Raw genomic sequence first — 20,700 nt, 5'->3', positions numbered from 1 at the left:
ATTTGTTTTGCCAAGATTAAAATTTTAAATGAATAGAATTTGTTTTATTAATTTAAGGGCATACTCTCCTGGTATCCAGCTTTTATTTTAGCACACAGTACTTTCAAATCATTAATTAATTAATTAACAACAGAAAGAGTAGCTAAAGATATTCAATGAATTGCCAGTAGTTGTAGCTTTGTGCGGATGGGCAATTGTTTGGTTTGTCTTATCAGCAGCACCCTCTGCTGACTGGAACATACTCTGTCTATCTGCAGAATTATGTAGTAGCTCAGTTGATCAATGAGAATGTATAACACCATCTGGTGGACTATTGATTTTTTTATTTGAGGCTATTCATATTCATGACAAATAGATAGGTCATGATTCAGGACAAAATGCACAATGAATATATAATGTAACGGAAGTAACACAAAATAAGTAGGCCTATGTTTTTGTTTCAAGTATGGATTTTTTAAATATTTTATTTATTTATAATTTAATGTATTTGCATGTGTTACATAGCATTATTGAGAGCAACAAGATATTACAAAATGGTACAATAGATAAAACATACTATCTTTATTGGCACCTGACACGTTATAGTATCTCTGCCGCTAGAGGGTAACCTCATACATGTTAATGTATAATGTTCAATCCTCGAAACAGCTAATCTGTCATATTTATGAAGTCCTCCTCCAACAGAACCTTCTGTCCATTTTATCCTTTTACTTTATATTTACTCAACTCTTTGGTTAGCGCGGTTCGAAAAAATAGGTTGTCATTAGAAGTATAGATTTGCACATATTCAGGTCGACTCATCTTTCATTTTGCATGAGAAGAGGCGGCCTCTGTACACGCGTCCCTATGCACTCACGCCCATCATGCAGTCATTGGACAACGACAGTAAAGGGGTGGGGTTTCGCATACCCCTTGGACAATGTGATTGGACAGCACTTACGCGAGGGCGGAAAACATGACGCCACCGTCCTCAGAGTAGAGAAAGACGCCATTTTGTTTTTAGCGGTGAGGAGGAGAACCGGAAAAAATTTGTAGCGAAACTGCACCAAAAGGTAAATACTGCCGAAACGACACATTTTGCTGTGTCATTCTGACGTAAGTTGTACAATGGTCTTTTAATTTACCTGTCGTTCACATGTAGCTAACAGAAAACGAGTATTTGGTTATGAATGGTCATCTCAGTCAGGGAGGCTAACAAGCTAACTAACGGATGTTTGCTTAGCTGATGTGGAACTGCATAGCCAGTTCGCGCCTACTTATCCGAATATACAGACATTTTCAGTGCTCATTTTTTTGTCTAAACGCGTTTTACCCTCTACACAAATTATATAGATACCCAGGCCTGACCGTAATAAAATAAGTAGTGATGTAAACAGTCGAGTGATGTAGTTACCTCGCCCTTAGCACATATAGCAGACGACAAGGCGTCGCTCGCGACACAAGCTGAACGCTCCTCTGTAAAGAACGGCTCCTGCGCTAACAGTCTACATTGGTTATAATCTAACTTAGGCGATGTAGTTTGTCTCTTAACTCGATGGAGGAAATAAACAGACTGTTACGTTAGATCACAGTGACTCAAAGTCGGTTACAGTCACTGTGCGTAATCTGTGAATAATTGCTAGGCCGCGTTTCTACTGTTGGTGTATGAAACAACAGACGTTGTCTTTCGCTTTATTTCGGGTATTTTGGGTAACGTTAGTTCACCAGAAGTGATGCTTGTAAAATGGTTGGCAACATGCTCTATATGTAGGTCTAAAGTGGTTTGCATTTTGGAAAGCGCGAACAGTATTGATATCGTCATTGGCATTAGAGAACAACTAAGTGTTTGTAATAACGCTAAACGGTGATATGATGACGTATTTCATTTGTCTAGCGAGTGCCAAACACCCAGGGTGACCACAGTAATGTATGAATGGATGGATTCAATCAAAGAAAGCGTAATCTTAGTTCCCTGTCAGTGATGATTCATTTGAACCCTCTTCAGTTCCTGGTCAGAGGAGATCTAGTTCTAGATATCTTTTGTCGGTTGATTGCCGTTTTTTAAATTGTGGTTGTAGTGCTGCTGTTGTTGAGTCGTAAGGTGTTTTGTAAGCAAGCACAGCCTCCCAGTCACCCAGATCATAAATGATTGGCGTGTTGATTTCTAGTTAGGAAGAATTTCTCGCTATAATTGGCTGAGTCTGTCGCAACATTGTAACTGTGGATGGGATCGTATGTTGTCATGTGATTTTTCTCTAGCCTCTGTTACGCTCTCACTTCCTAGTCTGCCTGATAAATGGATTGTCTTAACCATTACGTTCTTTGTGCACGTTTGAGCATAATTTGAATTTCATATAGGGGAAGTATCGCACCTCAGAGTACCGATTAATCTCTGTTGATCAGAGATGTGAATGTTTTATTTATAATATATATATATATATATATATATATTATTACTAATATTTGTATTCATTCAAATGTCAGGAATGATGTTTGCTGCTACTCTGCTGGAAAAATAAAGAGCAACATAACATAAAGAGCAACACAATGTACAGTACTAGTACAAGTAAACTACTTTATAATGTTTCAAAATACTTATATTTCTACTTTATACTGTTATTTATTCTGAACTTTCTATTCAACAGAATTCAGGAACATTTTTTAATTTGGTTTCCACAAAAATATGAAGCTGCAACTGGTTTCAATTTCAACATAGATAATAATAAATGTTTCTTGAGCAGTAAATTAGCATGTTTGAAAGATTTCTGAAGGATCATGTGACACTGAAGACTGGAGCAATGATGCTGAAAATTCAGCTTTGACACCCCTGGAATAATTTACAATTTATAAAAATATAGCCTATATATATTTTTAACAAATAAATGGTGAATTAGTGAGCATAATACTCTTATTTATATAAACACAGACCAGTCTTACTGACCCTAAACTTTAGAAGTGTGGATGGTATAATGCTAGTGCTTAACCTTAAATGCCTTCAGTTTCAGCATGACTAGTTCACTGTTGTAACCAGTGGAAACAAAAAGAGTCAGCAATACTCGTCAGATCTGATGCATGATTTTTAAATGTGTTGCTGAACAGGGGGCAAAGTGAATAACAGGGGGCAAAGTGAATAACAGTGGGGGGAATAAAAGCAAGCTTATACTTAACAGAACAGAGCAACAGACGTTTTTAAATGTTAAGACTCATTGAAACCCGTTACTGGAATCAACAGAATTTATATCAAGACATTGTATGTAGACTGATGATTGAAGTACCGTATTTTCCGGACTATAAGTCGCATCAGTCAAAAATGTGTCATGAAGAGGAAAAAACATATAAGTCGCACTGGACTATAAGTCGCATTTATTTAGACATTTATTTCACAAAATCCAAGACCAAGAACAGACATTTAATCTGGAAAGGCAAGTTATTCAACTATACAATAGCACACAGAACAACAGGCTGAATAGGTGCCTGGCATGTTAACGTAACACAGGGTTTCCCGCAGCACTTTGGAAGGCGGCCGCCTAAGCAACACACGCCTGCTGCCTTAACTACGTTGTCAAAAAAATGTATATGAGCGTTATCCGCCGTGTTACTCTGTCCTGTTTAGAGCTTAGATTCTCTGCCCGAGCCTGATATTTCCCGCCGCTATACTCGGGCCGGGCGCTTGATCTGGAGACGTGCGGCGAGGGACTAGATTTGATGACCGAGTGCGAGGGCGGGCGGTAATGTACTCACTGTGTGTGTGCGGGCTGCGGGAGAATAAAGCGATTAAATAGAAATATCTATGAATAAAACATATAAAAACTAAAATTGTTATTCATCTGTTCCGGAAAAGCAACATGAACAACTAAAACAAAATAGAAACGATTTACAGGCCAGAATTTCTATTTGTAACATGTTTATATGTGTTGATATGTGTTGATGTTGATTTCTTGAACGCAATGGCCAATCAGAAGCATTTAAGATATAATCCCCTCACCGCTCAAAACTGACTGTTTGTTCAGTGCTGAATTCTGCATGCTGGCAAATCCTCTGATTATAAAATATATTATGAAAGATTCATTATGCAGTCAGCTTCATTGATAATAATAGAGATGTATGAGTTCGCGATGAACTGATGTCAGCTTTTTAGGAATTATTAAGGGAGCGCACTTTGCGTGCATTCAGTCATGGCAAACCATGCACGCAGCCTGCTTGCTTTTATGTTAAATTAACAGTGGTTTGTGAATGTTAATGCTTTAATAACAAACAATTTATCAGGAGCATTTATGCTGATGTGTATGGTGGCAACACGTAGGCTAACACAGTTAAGTTACACCTTAACTAACACATTCTCTGCGGGAAACCCTACACAATAGCATAAAGAACATATGCCTGGGAGGCTGAATAGGCTAAATTAACATAAGCCAGCGAGTCCAACAAGTTACCGGTAGTGTTGTCAAAAGACCCGGTACTTCGGTACCATTTCGGTACAAAAAAAATTAAATGGTTACGGTACCAGCTTTTCTTAAGTACCGGTAGTACCGAAGTATCGGGTTAATTCGGTTCTTGACGCGCTGTCCGAAAGGTGCACAGTTGCGTTCTCTTCATAAACACACTGAGACATGGCGACCGGCGGCGCTACTAATGCGGTGGCTCTGAATCCACTTGTTGACAAGAAAGGAGGAAAGAGCCGTTCACAGCACGTTTTTTGCGCGTGCAAATTCGTTTTCCAGGCGCGCCTCTGTTCATGGTTGCATAGCAACAGCAGACGCAACGGGAGAGCACGCGCTTGTGGAAAGGAGAAAGCGGTCCAAACTGCGCTCTCCATGATGACGAGGAAGTATCATCAAATAATTAATTGATCTCTAGCCCTTGCATTAGCTTTACTACTAGATATATTCATTGAGATGAGAAATAAAAAGCCGCCCTGTACAGCTATGATCAGCTGTTCGGCCGAGCTTTCCATGTTGTTACGGAAAGGCCGCTGGTTTTTGTCACATGACCTGTTGAGATGCATTGAAGTGCATCTCACTGAATTTATTGTATCTAGTTTAAAAGGCCTTTTAAATATGAACGCAGTTTTGGATTAAATAAATGGACAGTCAAATAAAACACGTTTTATCTCCTGTTTAGTTGGTAACACTACAATAAGATACCATTCATTAACATTACTTAATGCCTTATCTAACATCAACACATTGAGTGAACAATATATTTTTACAACATTGATGTATGTTTGTGAATGTTATTTAATACAAACACTTGATTGTTCAGGAACAGATACAACTTTTGATTTTAAAAATGTATTAGTAGGCTACATTTTTTAATTACCCCAAGGAGAATAATTGCTTCAGTGTATAACTATTGTTAGGTCATTTTATCTAATGTTATCTAACAAATGGATATACACTTTAATATATGCAAATTTAATCTAAATTAGCTTTGGTACCGAAATTGGTACCGAGAACCGTGGATTTTCACAGGTATCGGCACCGAATACTGAAATTTTGGTACCGTGACAACACTAGTTACCGGTAAGCAAGTTCACCAAGCTCCCGCGATCTCATTCCACTACACTGAATCCATTGAGTTATTCCTCGGTGTCGCTTCTGAACAACTCCGCTAACTAGAGCGCCCTCTCGCGGCTGTAGATGGTAATGTTTTCTCTTGGTTCATCTCAGTCAGTATTAATTAATTTTGATATATAAGTCGCACCTGACTATAAGTCGCAGGACCAGCAAAACTATGAAAAAAAGTGTGACTTATAGTCCGGAAAATACGGTATGTTTTTTAGGCCTGGTTTCACAGTAAATGCTTGGATTAAGCCAGGATTAGGTCTTAGTTCAATTAGGCTATTTAAAAGGATAGCCTAGTTCATCCAAAAATGAAAATTACCCCATGATTTACTCACCCTCAAGCCATCCTAGGTGTGTGTCATTCTTCTTTCAGACTAGGGCGATATGACGATATTATTATCGTATATCGACAATGCGTGCTGTTTTCTGTACTGCGCACTCAAAAAGCGTGCAAAGTAGGGGTGCACGATATTGACAAAATGTGATATATCGCTAATGAATATTGCGATATCGATATTAATTTCGATATTTCAATTCCGATCGCTCAAACCACTTCTTTGTGTATTTTTCGAGAGGTGCATGTCGGACGCATAATAAACAAAATATCGCAAAATTATCGCGAGACTTTCGATATAATATCAGGCAACGTGATATCGCGATACCGATATTGATTCTATATATCGTGCACCCCTAGTGCAAAGAGCCACCTCTCATACAGTGCACGGACACATACACAATTATATCTAGATTAAATTCAATTATCCTAGTTAATAAAAATATCCTTTATTATCCTAGCATCAAATAAACATCAGTAGAATTGTTGTTTCAACCACGTAAAGACATCAGTACACACCTTTTTTCAAGTTCAAATATCCACATACACAGTCGGTTTTGTCTTAAACAGTTGAGAAAGAAAAACAGTAGGCCTATGTCTATTGAATCAGTGCATTGGCAGCCTATACTCGCTGCCACCATTAATGTTGATCAAAGAACAAAAGAAAAAGAAAATCACTCACTGAACTTTTGTAACTTTAATTAGCTTACTATTTTATTTGCCTGTTTTTGGGTGCTGACTGCTCCAACGGCAACATGAGACTGTGTATGCGACCTTGAGATGCGTTCCCTGTCAAACATCATATATCCTTACTTTCGTAATTTTGTTAAAAAAATTTTTCTGGATTTCTTGATCTGTATATGATTTTTTTTCCCGTATGCTACTCGTTTTTATAAAATTTTGTTCTGCAAAGGAAAAATTAAACTATCCTGTTAATTCAGAATATAAGTTAGAGATATATCCAATTTAATAAAATAATATAATCAAGTAGCTTAGGCCTATTTTGTTTTGGTTTGTTTGCAGGCTAATAAAGTTAATCAGAAAAACAAATGGTAAGTAACTTTACCCATTTCTGAATATTAATTTAAATGTTGCACATAATAAATAGGCCTAATCAAAAAGCACAAACATGTCCATTGTAATTAAAATTTAAATTTTGTTATATTGCAAATGGATGAAGAAATTGTTGCTTTGAATATCTCTTGCATGCGTAAGGCGACTTGCGAAGGCCGTCTGCCGGAAACTAGTTATTTTAGTCGGTGAAGTTTTAAATATGGATATTTTTCTTACACGAACCCATCGCTTCTCTTCAGAAGGCCTTTATTAACCCGCAAGGGGCCCTGTGTGCGCCGCACTTTTATCATGAATGGAATGAATGCACTTTGATGGACTTCAAAACATAAAATGGGCCATTCACTCCCATTATAAAGCTTTGGAAGAGCCAGTAAATCATGGGCTAATTTTAATTTTTGTGTGAACTATCCCTGTAAGTAGCTTTTATAAACATGCCTTAGAAAAAAAACATTACTGCTGTGCATCTTGAAACAAAACAATTGATATTGTCATATTTTACGATACAACAATTGATATTATTGACATATTTTAAGATATATCAGTTCGAGTTGCTTTCAGTTAAAACAGCTCAAACATTAATTTTAGTCTGGGACTAGCTTAAAGGAATAGTTCACTTCAAAATGAAAATTCTTGTGTCATCATTTACTCACCCTCAAGTTGTTTCAAACCTGTTTGAATTCCTTTCTTCTGCTGAACATAAAAGAAAATATTTTGAAGTATGTTGGTAACCAGACAGTGGATGTACCCCATTGACTTCTATAGTAGGAAAAAAATACTGTGGAAATCAATGGGGTTTGACTATTTGGTTACAACTGTCTGGTTACCAACATTCTTCAAAATATCTTCTTTTATGTTCAGCAGAAGAAAGGAATTCAAACAGGTTTGAAACAACTTGGGGGTGAGTAAATGATGACACAAAAATTTTCATTTTGAAGTGAGCTAGTACTTTAAGCCTTGTCTGTGAAACCAGGGGTCAGTGTAATGTTGTAGTTCTATTTACACCAGATAGAGATTAGTGTGCAGTTATGATTACTACAACAACATTAGCAAGAGCTTCTCGTTTTACCTTTTCTATTCAATAATTCAACTTCTTTGGTTCCTTGAATAATAGATGTGGCTTAATTTGTAGCTGCTGACATACCCTACGGCAGATTAAAAAAATCTTTCTATTTGAATTTACATCTTTGTCCTTTCTGCTCCATTATTTTCACAAATCTGACTGATCAGTGAGTCAACCTGTGGAAATTGTGTAAGTCACAGAATGAGTCATTTTTTTGTAGCACTTCCTTGTATTTGCAGGGACATCTTCCAGTGATGTGGCCCCTTGTGGAGCACCTTTTTTTGTAACAAAAAGGGTGTTTTTCAAATAGTTTGAGGATTGTGTAGTAGTTTTGTTCTTTTGGGACTTTGTTTCAATTCTGGTGTCTCTGCATTCTAAAGACTCACCTTGGTTCTGTTTACCCAAAGGACACTGCTCCTGCAATCATAGTGGGTGTGTTCTCACACCATTCTTAGCACCTAACTTTTGTGACATTTAGACTCTGTAGACAGTACATTCCTTCAGCTCTTTAATTACTTGTGAACAAGCTTGCTTTTATTTTGGCTACTGTAGTCTTTTAGATTATTTTTGCACACATGTATTTTGTATAGGGTAGGGTATCACTAACTACCTCTCAATACCGTACACATCCTGATTAGTGTTGGGCATCGAGAACCGGTTCCAACTTGGAACCGTTTAAAAAATAACGATGCCATTGGAATTGTTTAGAAAATTTTCAAGGGTTCCGCTAATGTATGTTTCTGTTGATGGATACACTCCGCATTAGGGATGCAGCGATTAAAAACAGACTACCAAATTTAGCTGCAGTGTGTACATGGTCATTGTTACCCTTTAGCAGATTTACACTCATACTATACATTTCAAACACTACAGGTTTAAAAGTAGATTGACAAGTTAAACGTGACATTATTATGATTGGCTGTTTATAATGTCTGAGAGTCTTCAAACATGTCTCATAGTTTTACAAGATTGGCTGTCTTTGGTCTGTATAGGGATGTAGTGGCCTCATTGTCTAAAACTTTGTAGTTTAGTTCATCTCTTATGCTGCAGTTGGGATTAGAGTGTAACTCAATCGATGGGGATCTCTCTCTCTCTGCCTCCCTCCCTCTCTCTCTCTCTCTCTCTCTCTACCTCCCTCTCTCTCTCTCTCTCTCTACCTCCCTCCCTCTCTCTCTCTCTGCCTCCCTCTCCCTCTCCCTCTCTCTCTCTCTCTCTCTCTCTCTCTCTCTCTCTCCCTCTCTCCCTATCTCTCTCTCTCTCTCTCTCTCATATTCATTAATTCAGAGGGCAGGTGTCTCCTCTTACAGGTTTGTCAGGTGTCTGGTTACCTCCTGTACTCTTCTTTCCACTGGTGGAATCTTGCATTCACCTCATCACTGAGCCTTTTGTTTCTCTGTGACTCTCCTCCCTCCCTTTCTCTTCACATCATGTGAATCAGCCTTGAACTAGACTTGTTTACCCAGAGACAGATCTGGTTCAAGCATAACCTGCATTCATGGCACATTAAACACTTAATCAGCTCCTGTGTAAATAATGGTGGGTTGTGTCATTTGTAATTATTTATCAGCAGTGTTGAGCATGTTACTTTAAAAAAGTAATTTAGTTACTTGTCACTTCTCACAAACAGTAACTGAGTTACATCATTAAAAAAGTAACTATTGCGTTAAAAAAAAATCATATAATAAAGGTTAGATGTCTCGTCTGCACTGCTGGCCAATGGAGGTTGACGTCCACACACTTCCATCTTGCCACAGGGGGCTCGCTCACTCGTAACAAAGTTTTAATGGTGCATGTACTTTTTAGTCTACTGACTTTCAAACGGGTTGGTTTGTTATAAACGTCAGAGATGTAGTTATGACACTGCATACTTATGTTGAAATATATAATATTATAATTATTCATGTTCAAGCATCCAGAATTATAGCCACGTTAATGACGTTTGTAAGAAACCAAACCGTTTTTAAATCCGTCAAGATTTCAGCGAGATAAGAGTATTTGTGTTCGTGTAGATCACACCTTACAGAAAGCTTCGTTCGCTGTGACAAGATGGCCACCGGGTGATGACGTTAGAGACTCCGCCTTTAATATGTATATATATATATGGTAAGAGCAGCCTGTTAGCCTTTCGCATTCAGGGGTTGGGACATGACTGGATTGTCACTTGCACAATCGAGCCATCAGTGCATCGTAACTACAGTGTATAATTTTCACGTTTTCTTAAGTCTTATCAGTTTAAACATTCAAGCGATTTTAAACTGTCCAGTACTCGCGCGCTCTCTGAGAGATAGTTTCTCTGCGTGCATGCATACTTACATGCATACAGTAATGCCCCATAACAAACAGCTTGCGGATTATATCATTTTAATGGGGGGGGGAAACGCAAAATTGTGTCAAAATTCGGTCTTGGTAAGTATACTCGTAAAAATATGTATAAAACGCATGTGACAGACAGTATAATGAAAATCACAATGGATCCGTAAAGTGACAGCAGTCTTATGTGTCAGTCATTACTGTTGTCGTCAAAACAACAAAAGATAGCTTTAATTGTAAGGAATGAGAATGAAAAGCCTATGTATTTAATTTAGTCAGTAATCAGAACTAAAAGACTTTACACTTGATTACTTTATTCAGTTTCTGTAGTATTTCTGAATACTAGTGTTACACCTACCCAAAAACTTTTTTCATTTTTTGTATCTTTATTATTTTGTATAATTTTTGCTACGTTTTTCAATTTAATTCAAAGATTGAAACCAAGCTTCATTGTGTTGTGTAAACTCTTAACAACAAAGTTACCCCATTGTAAAAATGCAATGAGTGAGCAGACATTTAGGTGAGAGAAACGTAAGAATTTTCTTTAAAAAATTCTATATCGTCACATTCGTCAGAAATATCATTATCACAAATATTCTTGAAATATCGTGATATAATTTTGGGGCTATATTGCCCACCCCTAGCCCCCAATATTAAATATGTTAATATAATGAAATGGACACTGAATAGAATAAATTATTTTTGTTATTATATATTATTTAAAATACTATCATTACTATAGTGGAACAATAAAACACAATAGATGGTTTAGAACTTGTAAAACTTGTAGACATACTGTAGCCTACTTGAAGTATTTTCTTCCTCACAAAAGTAAACAGTTTAACAAGAAGTGCTCTCAATATAATATTGAACAGTGTTCCAAAAATAAATAATAATAATAAAATATAATATATATATATTATTTTTTTTACGTCATCACCAGAGGTTATTTAAGGCAAAAGTGTGTTCACAACCGGTCAAACAAAGATTTTTTCTGGAAACGTTCCCTGCAGGTTATTTTTTAGTTTTATTTTATAACCTAAAGGGAACATTCCCAGAACGTTTGCTTCGCTTTTGTCCGGTCCGGCGCCTCACACTTTGCTGGTCCAATGGCTGAGAGGTAACGGCGTTGTAATGGGGGAAACAGTAATCATTAATTTGATTACTCGTTACTGAAAAATGCCGTTATTCCCATCACGGTTTATCAGATGCCTGTATCTGAAACTGCAGAGTAACTTGGTTAAGTGCTTTGCTTAAGTATCACCCCTTTGAAGGGTTCAAGCCTTTTTATTTTTTTCACCTCTAATCTTTACCACTGTCACACCATCCTCAATTATATGTTTTGCTTGCTCTATAACCCTATCTACCCTCTTTATTGTTCCCCGCAGATCCGCCACCATGGGGAACATGTTTGCAGGCCTCTTTAAGAATCTCTTTGGGAAGAAAGAGATGAGAATTCTGATGGTGGGCTTGGATGCTGCTGGAAAGACCACCATCCTGTACAAACTGAAACTGGGAGAAATAGTCACCACCATCCCCACTATCGGTTTGTGACTTTTTCACATTTACTATTCATTCTTTCTCAGTCATATTTCAGACCAATGGCTGTTTCACACTGCAAGTTTGAGCTTTGCGTCAGCGTAACTTCATAGTCACTGCAGCTGCGTGAGAGTATTCACACTGGAAGCGTTTGTACAGCAACTTAATGGTCGTGAAAGTTTAAGATGGGAAGGTGTACAAGATTCGCATGTAAATGGTTAACAACAAACACAACCAAGAAAACAGCTCCAATCTTGTCGTTTCGGTCATACTTCGATATGTTTACAAGACAGCAAACACACATTCAGGTTTGATTTGGGTAGTGCTAGCCTATATACCTGTCTGTATTACATAAACTAAAGGAAAGTTTATACATCATATTTTCTGGCTAGTTTAATTTAGTTTTTTTTAATAATACACCATTCCTTTTACTCAAACTGAATAATTAAAAACAAGTTTAAATGGGTAAATCATCTAAAAAAAACACTCATCTGACTCTCCTGCTCCCGGTGTGAAAGCACTCATTGGTTAACATGCACGTCGAAAAAAAAAAAAGTGGATTGCTCACGCTTGTGTGAAACGGCCGAAATATGCTAGTTTTGCAACATGTATACGGCTCATGAAATGCAGCCCCTTTTTTTCAGTGGATTCGGTTTTATAAATATTCCTTTTTTCCATTGGCATTAAAAAAATGATCAATGACTAGTTGTAAGCCATCAATCAAACCAAACAGATGCGAGATCAATCAATTCAGACATTAGAGACTTTAATTTGCAGAAAAAAAATTCAAGTTTTCCTGCATTTAGGAAAATACCTCTTTATTCTACTTTTAAAGGCCATCTTGCAGGGTTTTTTTTTTTCAAAATTAATATATAACCTTGTATGAAAATACCATATGAAAAGTAAATGCAGGATTTAAAATCGTTTTGCAAGACATAAGGGCACAAATTTAGTAGAAAACGTGACCGTTTCCTTGACTGTATTGAAAAACCGTTTTTTTTCACCATCGCGTCATATTACGTCACATGAGGCAGTCGTTTGCCGCCGGGCTCTGCGTTGTGCGTTCGCTCAGTGCAGAGTAGGTTGGTATTCAGTTGGAGCGGTCGTGATTCAGTGTGTTTTCGGTGGTTATTGTATTTCAATTAATCATCGTCGTGGTCAGAGGTGTAGTGGTAAAAAAAAGAGGTGGGTAAACTATAAATTCTGGTGAACCACGACGTGGTCACCCGGTAAGGTGGGCCACTGCCTACCGCTGTATGTGTATCCTGATCGGCTATCATTTGATGGTACTACCAAGGGTATCACTGGTTGTTCCCTCATCATAGGTCACACAATCACTATTCAATTCATACATTAATCTAAATTCTTGTTAAAAAGACTCAAGAAGGAATAATATGGTTGAAATCTATAAAGTTGACTAAATTACAAAACAGAGAGAACAAAAATATTTTTAACCCGTAATTACAAAACAAAAACGGTTGTTGTATTTTTAAAAGGCAAAATTTTAATTTGAACTGTAGGCTAGGCTACACCAAATGCTGCGCAAAAAAATTAATATTGACGAATTTTTGTTTATTAGGCTACTTGTTGCCCCTTAATTAAACATTTAAAATATTCACAAATTAATATAGATTTTGTTGTTGTTGATTTATTTTTCTGAGACAAAATTAGAACCTGGAAATGATATTATTCCCGCAGTACTGAATGAGAAGAGCCATATGTCTCTGGAACCACAGCCTACAGAAAGGTGATTTATAGGTGATTTAATAATAAATGTGTCTGAAAAAATAACGAGGCATTTTAATTGTTCATTAATAAACTATTGTTTTCTAAATCAGTGTCGGTTAAAAACATATCTCCATCTCCGCTGTTAAGCGGGTGCGCTTTTAGAGAGAAATGCACCTTTCATACGGATTACATAATCAGAATGTATTAGCTTTCGATTCGAATTTGTTCGTTTTGAAGTGGACATTTCAAGCTTTAGCCTACATATTTAGTTTCAGTTCTCGCGCTCCAGTTCACGGAGATCATGAAAGCGCGGCTGATTGTTTTATTTTATTTGACAAAAGCACAACGCTTTCTTGTTATTCCGAGTTTACACAAATAAAAGTAGTTGCGAATAATGTATTATTATTTTCTGTATGACCAGAAATTATAGAGTATTTTAAATTGTTTCACTGTTGATTAGTGTTCGCGCCCGTGCCATGCAGTGCGCGCTCACACTCCACTCTCGGATACGCGTCAAAATCTTGTGTTTATTTAATCTTGGCGACATGGAGTTATATGATGACGGCGATATGTGCACACTGTCCCGGCTCCTTCATCGGGTCGCCCGGTCCGCCGTCAGATTGTGTTTCGGCCGCGGGCGGGAAACATGACGGTCACGGATCCGTCAGAGTCAGAGATCACTTATTGTACTTCTGTTTTACAAAATGCATAGGCTACATGTAGCCTACCTGTCTTAATGTGCCTTGTCTTAATTTAATTAACATATCCTACATAAACTTGTAATGTAGCCTAATGCATTTATGTGTTTGTTATTAGTCTGCAGCCGACACTTATAGCCTAAATATAATATATTAAGTTCATTTCCAATCTGTACTCCGAATTTTAATGTATGTGTTGGCTGTTTCTACATATAAAGTTTTTATACAGTAAGACAGTTGTGATTGTGATTATTTTTGTATTCATTGTCACCAAATGGGGCCATTCAAAGCCTTTATAAAGTCCTTCTTCCTCTGGAAACTGTCTCCTAATGGCTGACATACACAACACATGCAGGTAAGGGTCTAAATAATAGCTTTACTTTTGCCTGATACATGATAATAATCTGTACAATATTGTGATCTGAGCATAGTGTTATACATATCGTCGGCTAACGTGAATAAATCTATAAGCTAGTAACACTGTTCTCTCATCGAGACCCCTGCCCTGTTCTCCTCACACCACAGCTCAATGTGTCTCCTCTGACCATTGTTCAGTCTAATCCTGGCCTGTCTACTCTCTTGGCTTCATATTAGGCACATAATTATATGGCTGAGGTCCATCATACGAGTAAACATTTAGGCTAGAATTTCCTCAGCGTCCGATCTGTCATTGCGATCCATTGCTTTCCTATTGTTTACTTTGACCGCTCTGCCTCATGTTACGTCACTTCCGGTTTGGCGGTTTTCAAACGCGGAAGTAAAATTTTCTCACAAAAACGACTCCAGAAGCCTAAATAGCGTTTTATAAGTATATGTTCATATTTAAATATAGTTCCTACATTATTTTTCTATACATTGGCTCACTGGGTACTCTAACCTGCAACATAGCCTTTAAGTCAAGTCACCTTCATTGATATAGCGCTTTTAACAATATAGACATCAAAGCAACTTTACAGTGATAATAGGAAATTAAAGTAACAGCGATTGTTTTGGCTTTACAGCAGCTCTAGATTAAGGTTATTGTCCAGCTAAAGTTAGATTTGATTGATTCACTTTCCTTTTGCAACGTTCATTAGTTATTAACTTAGGGGCCGCTAACACGACACCGTTTTAACAGCCGTCTAACAGCTTTTAGCCGTCTCCCTCCCCTCTTATTCCATCATTGTATTATCCCTCTTTCTCTGCTCTCTGGCAAAAAGTTTTTTTCCTCTGGCTACAGTGTTATTAGAGCAGGGCCCCAATGTGAGACAGGACCTTTTCATGCCTTTTTTCACCCTCATTCCTCCTGCCCCTGTTTCTTTGTGCCAATGTTTATTTAACTTGCCTCCCTTCTCTTTGTGCAGGTTTTAATGTTGAGACAGTAGAGTATAAGAACATCAGCTTTACGGTGTGGGATGTGGGCGGTCAGGATAAGATCCGGCCGCTTTGGAGGCACTATTTCCAGAACACACAAGGTCAGTGTCTATGCATACACACAGGGTACCAGGTATCAAGCAACTCTTAAAGTGTGTATGTCAGGTTAAATTTGTAATTATGATTAACACAAAATAGTTAGGGGAAATGCACGTTTGACAAGTTGATGTATTGTTTTGTATATTTTGATACCTAAAGGCAGAATATAAGATGAAAAAGTTTGTTATTTTCAGTACTCACTTAAAACCGCTCCTCCCCCAAACGAATCGCTTGACGTCATAAGAGGCGGTGAGCTGTGTTGATAATTGTACGAGTGATAGAGCGAGAGAATTAGTGATTAGGACATTTATTTATTTAGTTAGTTATGTAAGTTAGGTAGTTAGTATACGCAGGCGTATTTTCACAATGGGGAATTACTGCGTTTGTGCTGGGTGCAAAAACACCGTTAAAACCGGTCACAGAGTCCACTGTGTTCCGTGCCTGGGTCAACTTTGTTCGGACCAAACGCACTGACTTCAGTGCTGCTTCGGTATCCAAGACTTCGGTCATTTGCAGCGCCCTTTTCACTGAGAAGGACTACGCGGTTGGAGATCTCATGGAGATCCCAATAAAATGGGATTTAAAGCCCGAGTGAGACTGGTAGCTGATGCGGTGCCTACGGTGTATGCTACTGTAGTAGAAGCAGTCAATCGCGCCCGTGCCTCTCTCTCTGTCTCTCTCTCGCACACGCGCACACACACACACACACACACACACACACACACACACACACACACCAACCAACATATTCCAGCATTGCAATCTTGACATCGCAGCCTGTGTTCATTATAGACTTGGAGATTCAGAGCTAAGGCGGAGCTACAGATTAGGTGTCCCTAAATAACCCGCGTATCTAACAGTAGTTCTGCATTAATTAATTTGCACACGAGTTTTATTTATTTTTATACCGTGTATTCTCCGAGTATATACATGCACGAACCGTGACGCCCGTACCGTTTCGTTTCAATACGAATACATGTACTGTTCCACCTCTAAGTTATGCCTATACTTACCAGACACCTGACCAACTCTCCACTGGTTCTCTTCACACCAGATATTTGTTTCTTTGATAGGAATTATTTTAATTATTTCTGTTTGGCTCCTCATCTGTCTCACGTCTCGGAGGCTCAATTGTATGGCTGTGGGCCATCGTAGGTTTGAGGGGGATTTTGGATCTCCTCGGACTCAAAACTGTCCATACTTGAATAGAACTTTTTTGGCACGTCTCCCTCTTCTGACGTCACAGCTCAGCTGTGTTTAAAAAATATGATCTTGACAGAAATGGCTATAAAGCTTATTGTAGGGCAGTTACAGTAATAATTAAATTTTCACTCTGACATACACACTTTAAGCACATACTCAGTCTCCCACCGTCTCTTTCACAGGCCTGATATTTGTTGTGGACAGTAACGATAGGGAGCGAGTGAACGAGGCCAGGGAGGAGTTGACGAGGATGCTGGCAGAGGACGAGTTGAGGGATGCCGTGCTGCTCGTCTTTGCCAACAAACAGGTAAGAGAGAGCAGAACATACAGTGGGGAAGTATTTGATACACTGCCAATTTTGCAGGTTTTCCCACTTACAAAGCATGTAGAAGTCTCTTCAACTGAGTGACTGAATCTAAAACAAAAATCCAGAAAATCACATTGTATGATTTTTAAGTAATTAATTTGCATTTTATTGCATGACAAAAGTATTTGATACATCAGAAAAGCAGAACTTAATATTTGGTACAGAAACCTTTGTTTGCAATTACAGAGATCATACGTTTCCTGTAGTTCTTGACCAGGTTTGCACACACTGCAGCAGGGATTTTGGCCCACTCCTCCATACAGACCTTCTCCAGATCCTTCAGGTTTCGGGGCTGTCGCTGGGCAATACGGACTTTCAGCTCCCTCCAAAGATTTTCTATTGGGTTCAGGTCTGGAGACTGGCTAGGCCACTCCAGGACCTTGAGATGCTTCTTACGGAGCCACTCCTTAGTTGCCCTGGCTGTGTGTTTCGGGTCGTTGTCATGCTGGAAGACCCAGCCATACATGTACATGGCCCCATCCATCCTCCCCTCAATACGGTGCAGTCGTCCTGTCCCCTTTGCAGAAAAGCATCCCCAAAGAAGGATGTTTCCACCTCCATGCTTCATGGTTGGGGTGGTGTTCTTGGGGTTTTACTCATCCTTTTTCTTCCTCCAAACACGGCGAGTGGAGTTTAGACCAAAAAGCTCTATTTTTGTCTCATCAGACCACATGACCTTCTCCCATTCCTCCTCTGGATCATCCAGATGGACATTGGCAAACTTCAGATGGGCCCGGACATGCGCTGGCTTGAACAGGGGGGACCTTGCGTGCGCTGCAGGATTTTAATCCATGACGGCGTAGTGTGTTAACTAATGGTTTTCTTTGAGACTGTGGTCCCAGCTCTCTTCAGGTCATTGACCAGGTCCTGCCGTGTAGTTCTGGGTTGATTCCTCACCTTCCTCATGATCATTGATGCCCCACGAGGTGAGATCTTGCATGGTGCCCCAGACCGAGGGAGATTGACCATCTTGAACTTCTTCCATTTTCTAATAATTGCGCCAACAGTTGTTGCCTTCTCACCAAGCTGCTTGCCTATTGTCCTGTAGCCAATCCCAGTCTTGTGCAGGTCTACAATGTCCTTCCTGATGTCCTTACACAGCTCTCTGGTCTTGGCCATTGTGGAGAGGTTGGAGTCTGTTTGATTGAGTGTGTGGACAGGTGTCTTTTATAGTAACGAGTTCAAACAGGTGCAGTTAATACAGGTAATGAGTGGAGAACAGGAGGGCTTCTTAAAGAAAAACTAACAGGTCTGTGAGAGCTGGAATTCTTACTGGTTGGTAGGTGATCAAATACTTATGTCATGCAATAAAATGCAAATTAATTATTGAAAAATCATAAAATGTGATTTTCTGAATTTTTGTTTTAGATTCCGTCTCTCACAGTTAAAGAGTCTTCGAAAGTCTTTTTATTCAGCAAGGATGCATTAAATTTATCAAGCGACAATGTATACATTGTTACAAAGGATTTTACTTAAAAATAACAGCATTTATTTTAAAGGGTTTTCTATTAAAGAAAAAAAAAGTATTAAGCTGCACAAGTGACGGTCAGCATTGTACAAATTTTTGATCTTGACTTTTATGAATCAATATCATTCAATTAAAAAAATGTGTTTTTACAAAGCTCAGTAACTGACTGCATCGTTCTTACCGTCTGTTTCCTACAGGACCTGCCCAATGCGATGAACGCAGCCGAGATCACAGATAAGCTGGGCCTTCATTCCCTGCGTCATCGTAACTGGTACATTCAGGCCACCTGCGCCACAAGCGGGGATGGCCTGTACGAAGGGCTCGACTGGCTCTCCAACCAGCTCAAAAACGCTAAATGATCCATTCCACCCTCTCCTCTTCTGTCAGCGCTGTGTGTGTATGAGTGTGTGTAAAGGGTGACAGCACTAGTTTCAGTCTCGCCCAGTTGCCCAGTTTATTCATATCTTTCTCTTGTCCAGTCTTGTATACATCAGAGACTTAGCCCAGTGCTGTCTAAAATACACATGCAAGTGTGTGTGTGTGTGTGTGTGTGTGTGTGAGTGAACTGAGGGTGGGAGTAGCCTTGCTGTGCCTTTCAAAATAGACACTCAGCGTACAGCACGGTTCTCTCTTTCTCTTTTCTCCCTCCTCTCCCCGTGGTTTTCTGCACGCAAAGAATGACCCAGGATGTTAAATATTTATGTTACCTAATACACTGAAACCAGACTATAGGCCTGATTTTTCCCTTTCCCAATGTTTAAAGCAATCACGCATGACTAAAATGTTACAAGGTGTGAGTTGCCATCCTTTGACCCCACATTTGATAAAACTCATTGTAACCTGCATCAGGTTGGGAAAAAAGAAGGAAAAAAAATCAGACAATAAAGTGACATTTGTTTTTCATCCATTCTTCTTCGCGTTATTTGAAAATCATGCTAATGCTTTCAGGTACGTCACATGACACTCTCCATGTGAACACCAGCTCGCTTTCCCTACTGCTGTCCTCAGTCAAGCACAAGCCTGTGAAATCTTTTGTTTACACAAAGTCAGCTTGTAAAACGTCTTAAACTATTGCCTGTGGGGAATAAATCATGTGACCCTGTGTGTCTGCTTTCTTGGATCTTGCTGTAGTGTGATCATCCAGTCAGATCCCAGGCACTAACTAACAGTCCTACGCGTGTTTTGATTGGCATGTAATAGGCGACTGCAGAAGTGATGAGTGTTTGTGGGAGTATGGAGGGAGTGAGCGCCTTCTGCTGGTGCAGCAAGGCCTTTTGCGAGCTGCTCCCACTCCAGTGATTCTTCTTTTAGCTCTTTTTCTTTATTTGTATTGTGATGATTTTTGTTGTTATTACGGTCTCTTTCAAGGTGTCCTGCATCATGTGTACAGTCAGAATCGCATGAGTGTTCTGGTGAGGCCACTAAGGGCTTTTTGGGGTGCATTTGGTTTCCTTATTGTAATCTGAAAATGAGATCCCTGATATATTGATTAACATCCAGGCAAATCTGCAGCTGATCCAGAGTAGGCAACAAGATCCAGTGGTTGTCTCTATGGTTCTCTTTGTATGAGAGAAATACAGAACAGCTGCAGGTCAAAATGCAAACTCCTCCAGCCTGCTATAGTCCTCCCTCTTCCATATTTCACATTTCTTTTTTCCTTCATTTCTCTTCATCTGTTGATGGCTGCTCTACCTGATGCACCGGTCCATTTTGAAACATGTCACTGATAGAAACAAGCACCAGCAGAGAGATGTTCGCTTTGAGAACGTGTACACACAGCCTAATAATCCAAAACTGACAAATGCTTTGCTTCCCTTCATATTCCAAAGGCTGAATACAGCATTGAGCATTCGGCTGTAAAGATCCCACTGGTCCGACCCCTGTGCTGACCTCTCACAAGGGAATAGCTGACGTTTCACCTTGT

The 20,700-nt window shown here is 38.9% G+C and overlaps 1 protein-coding gene across 2 annotated transcripts; it reads left to right on the top strand.

Moving 5' to 3' along the window:
* Positions 1-794: 794 nt before the first annotated feature.
* Positions 795-19,679, top strand: arf2a (ARF GTPase 2a). 2 transcript variants are annotated; one of them, XM_079627659.1, is made up of 5 exons: positions 795-1,052; positions 11,710-11,867; positions 15,630-15,740; positions 17,124-17,248; positions 18,974-19,679. In XM_079627659.1, the coding sequence occupies exons 2-5, from the start codon at positions 11,720-11,722 to the stop codon at positions 19,133-19,135; spliced, it is 546 nt and encodes a 181-aa protein (XP_079483785.1). In that variant the 5' UTR covers positions 795-1,052; positions 11,710-11,719; the 3' UTR covers positions 19,136-19,679. The 2 variants fall into 2 exon arrangements, with proteins under 2 accessions (XP_079483785.1, XP_079483786.1); XM_079627660.1 differs by having other exon boundaries at positions 973-1,095.
* Positions 19,680-20,700: the final 1,021 nt, after the last annotated feature.

The sequence above is a fragment of the Phoxinus phoxinus genome, assembly GCF_949152265.1.
Source record: "Phoxinus phoxinus genome assembly, chromosome: 1".
NCBI lineage: Eukaryota > Metazoa > Chordata > Actinopteri > Cypriniformes > Leuciscidae > Phoxinus > Phoxinus phoxinus.
Note: the sequence above shows the minus strand (reverse complement) of the source record. Positions and strands in the feature narration are given on the sequence as shown.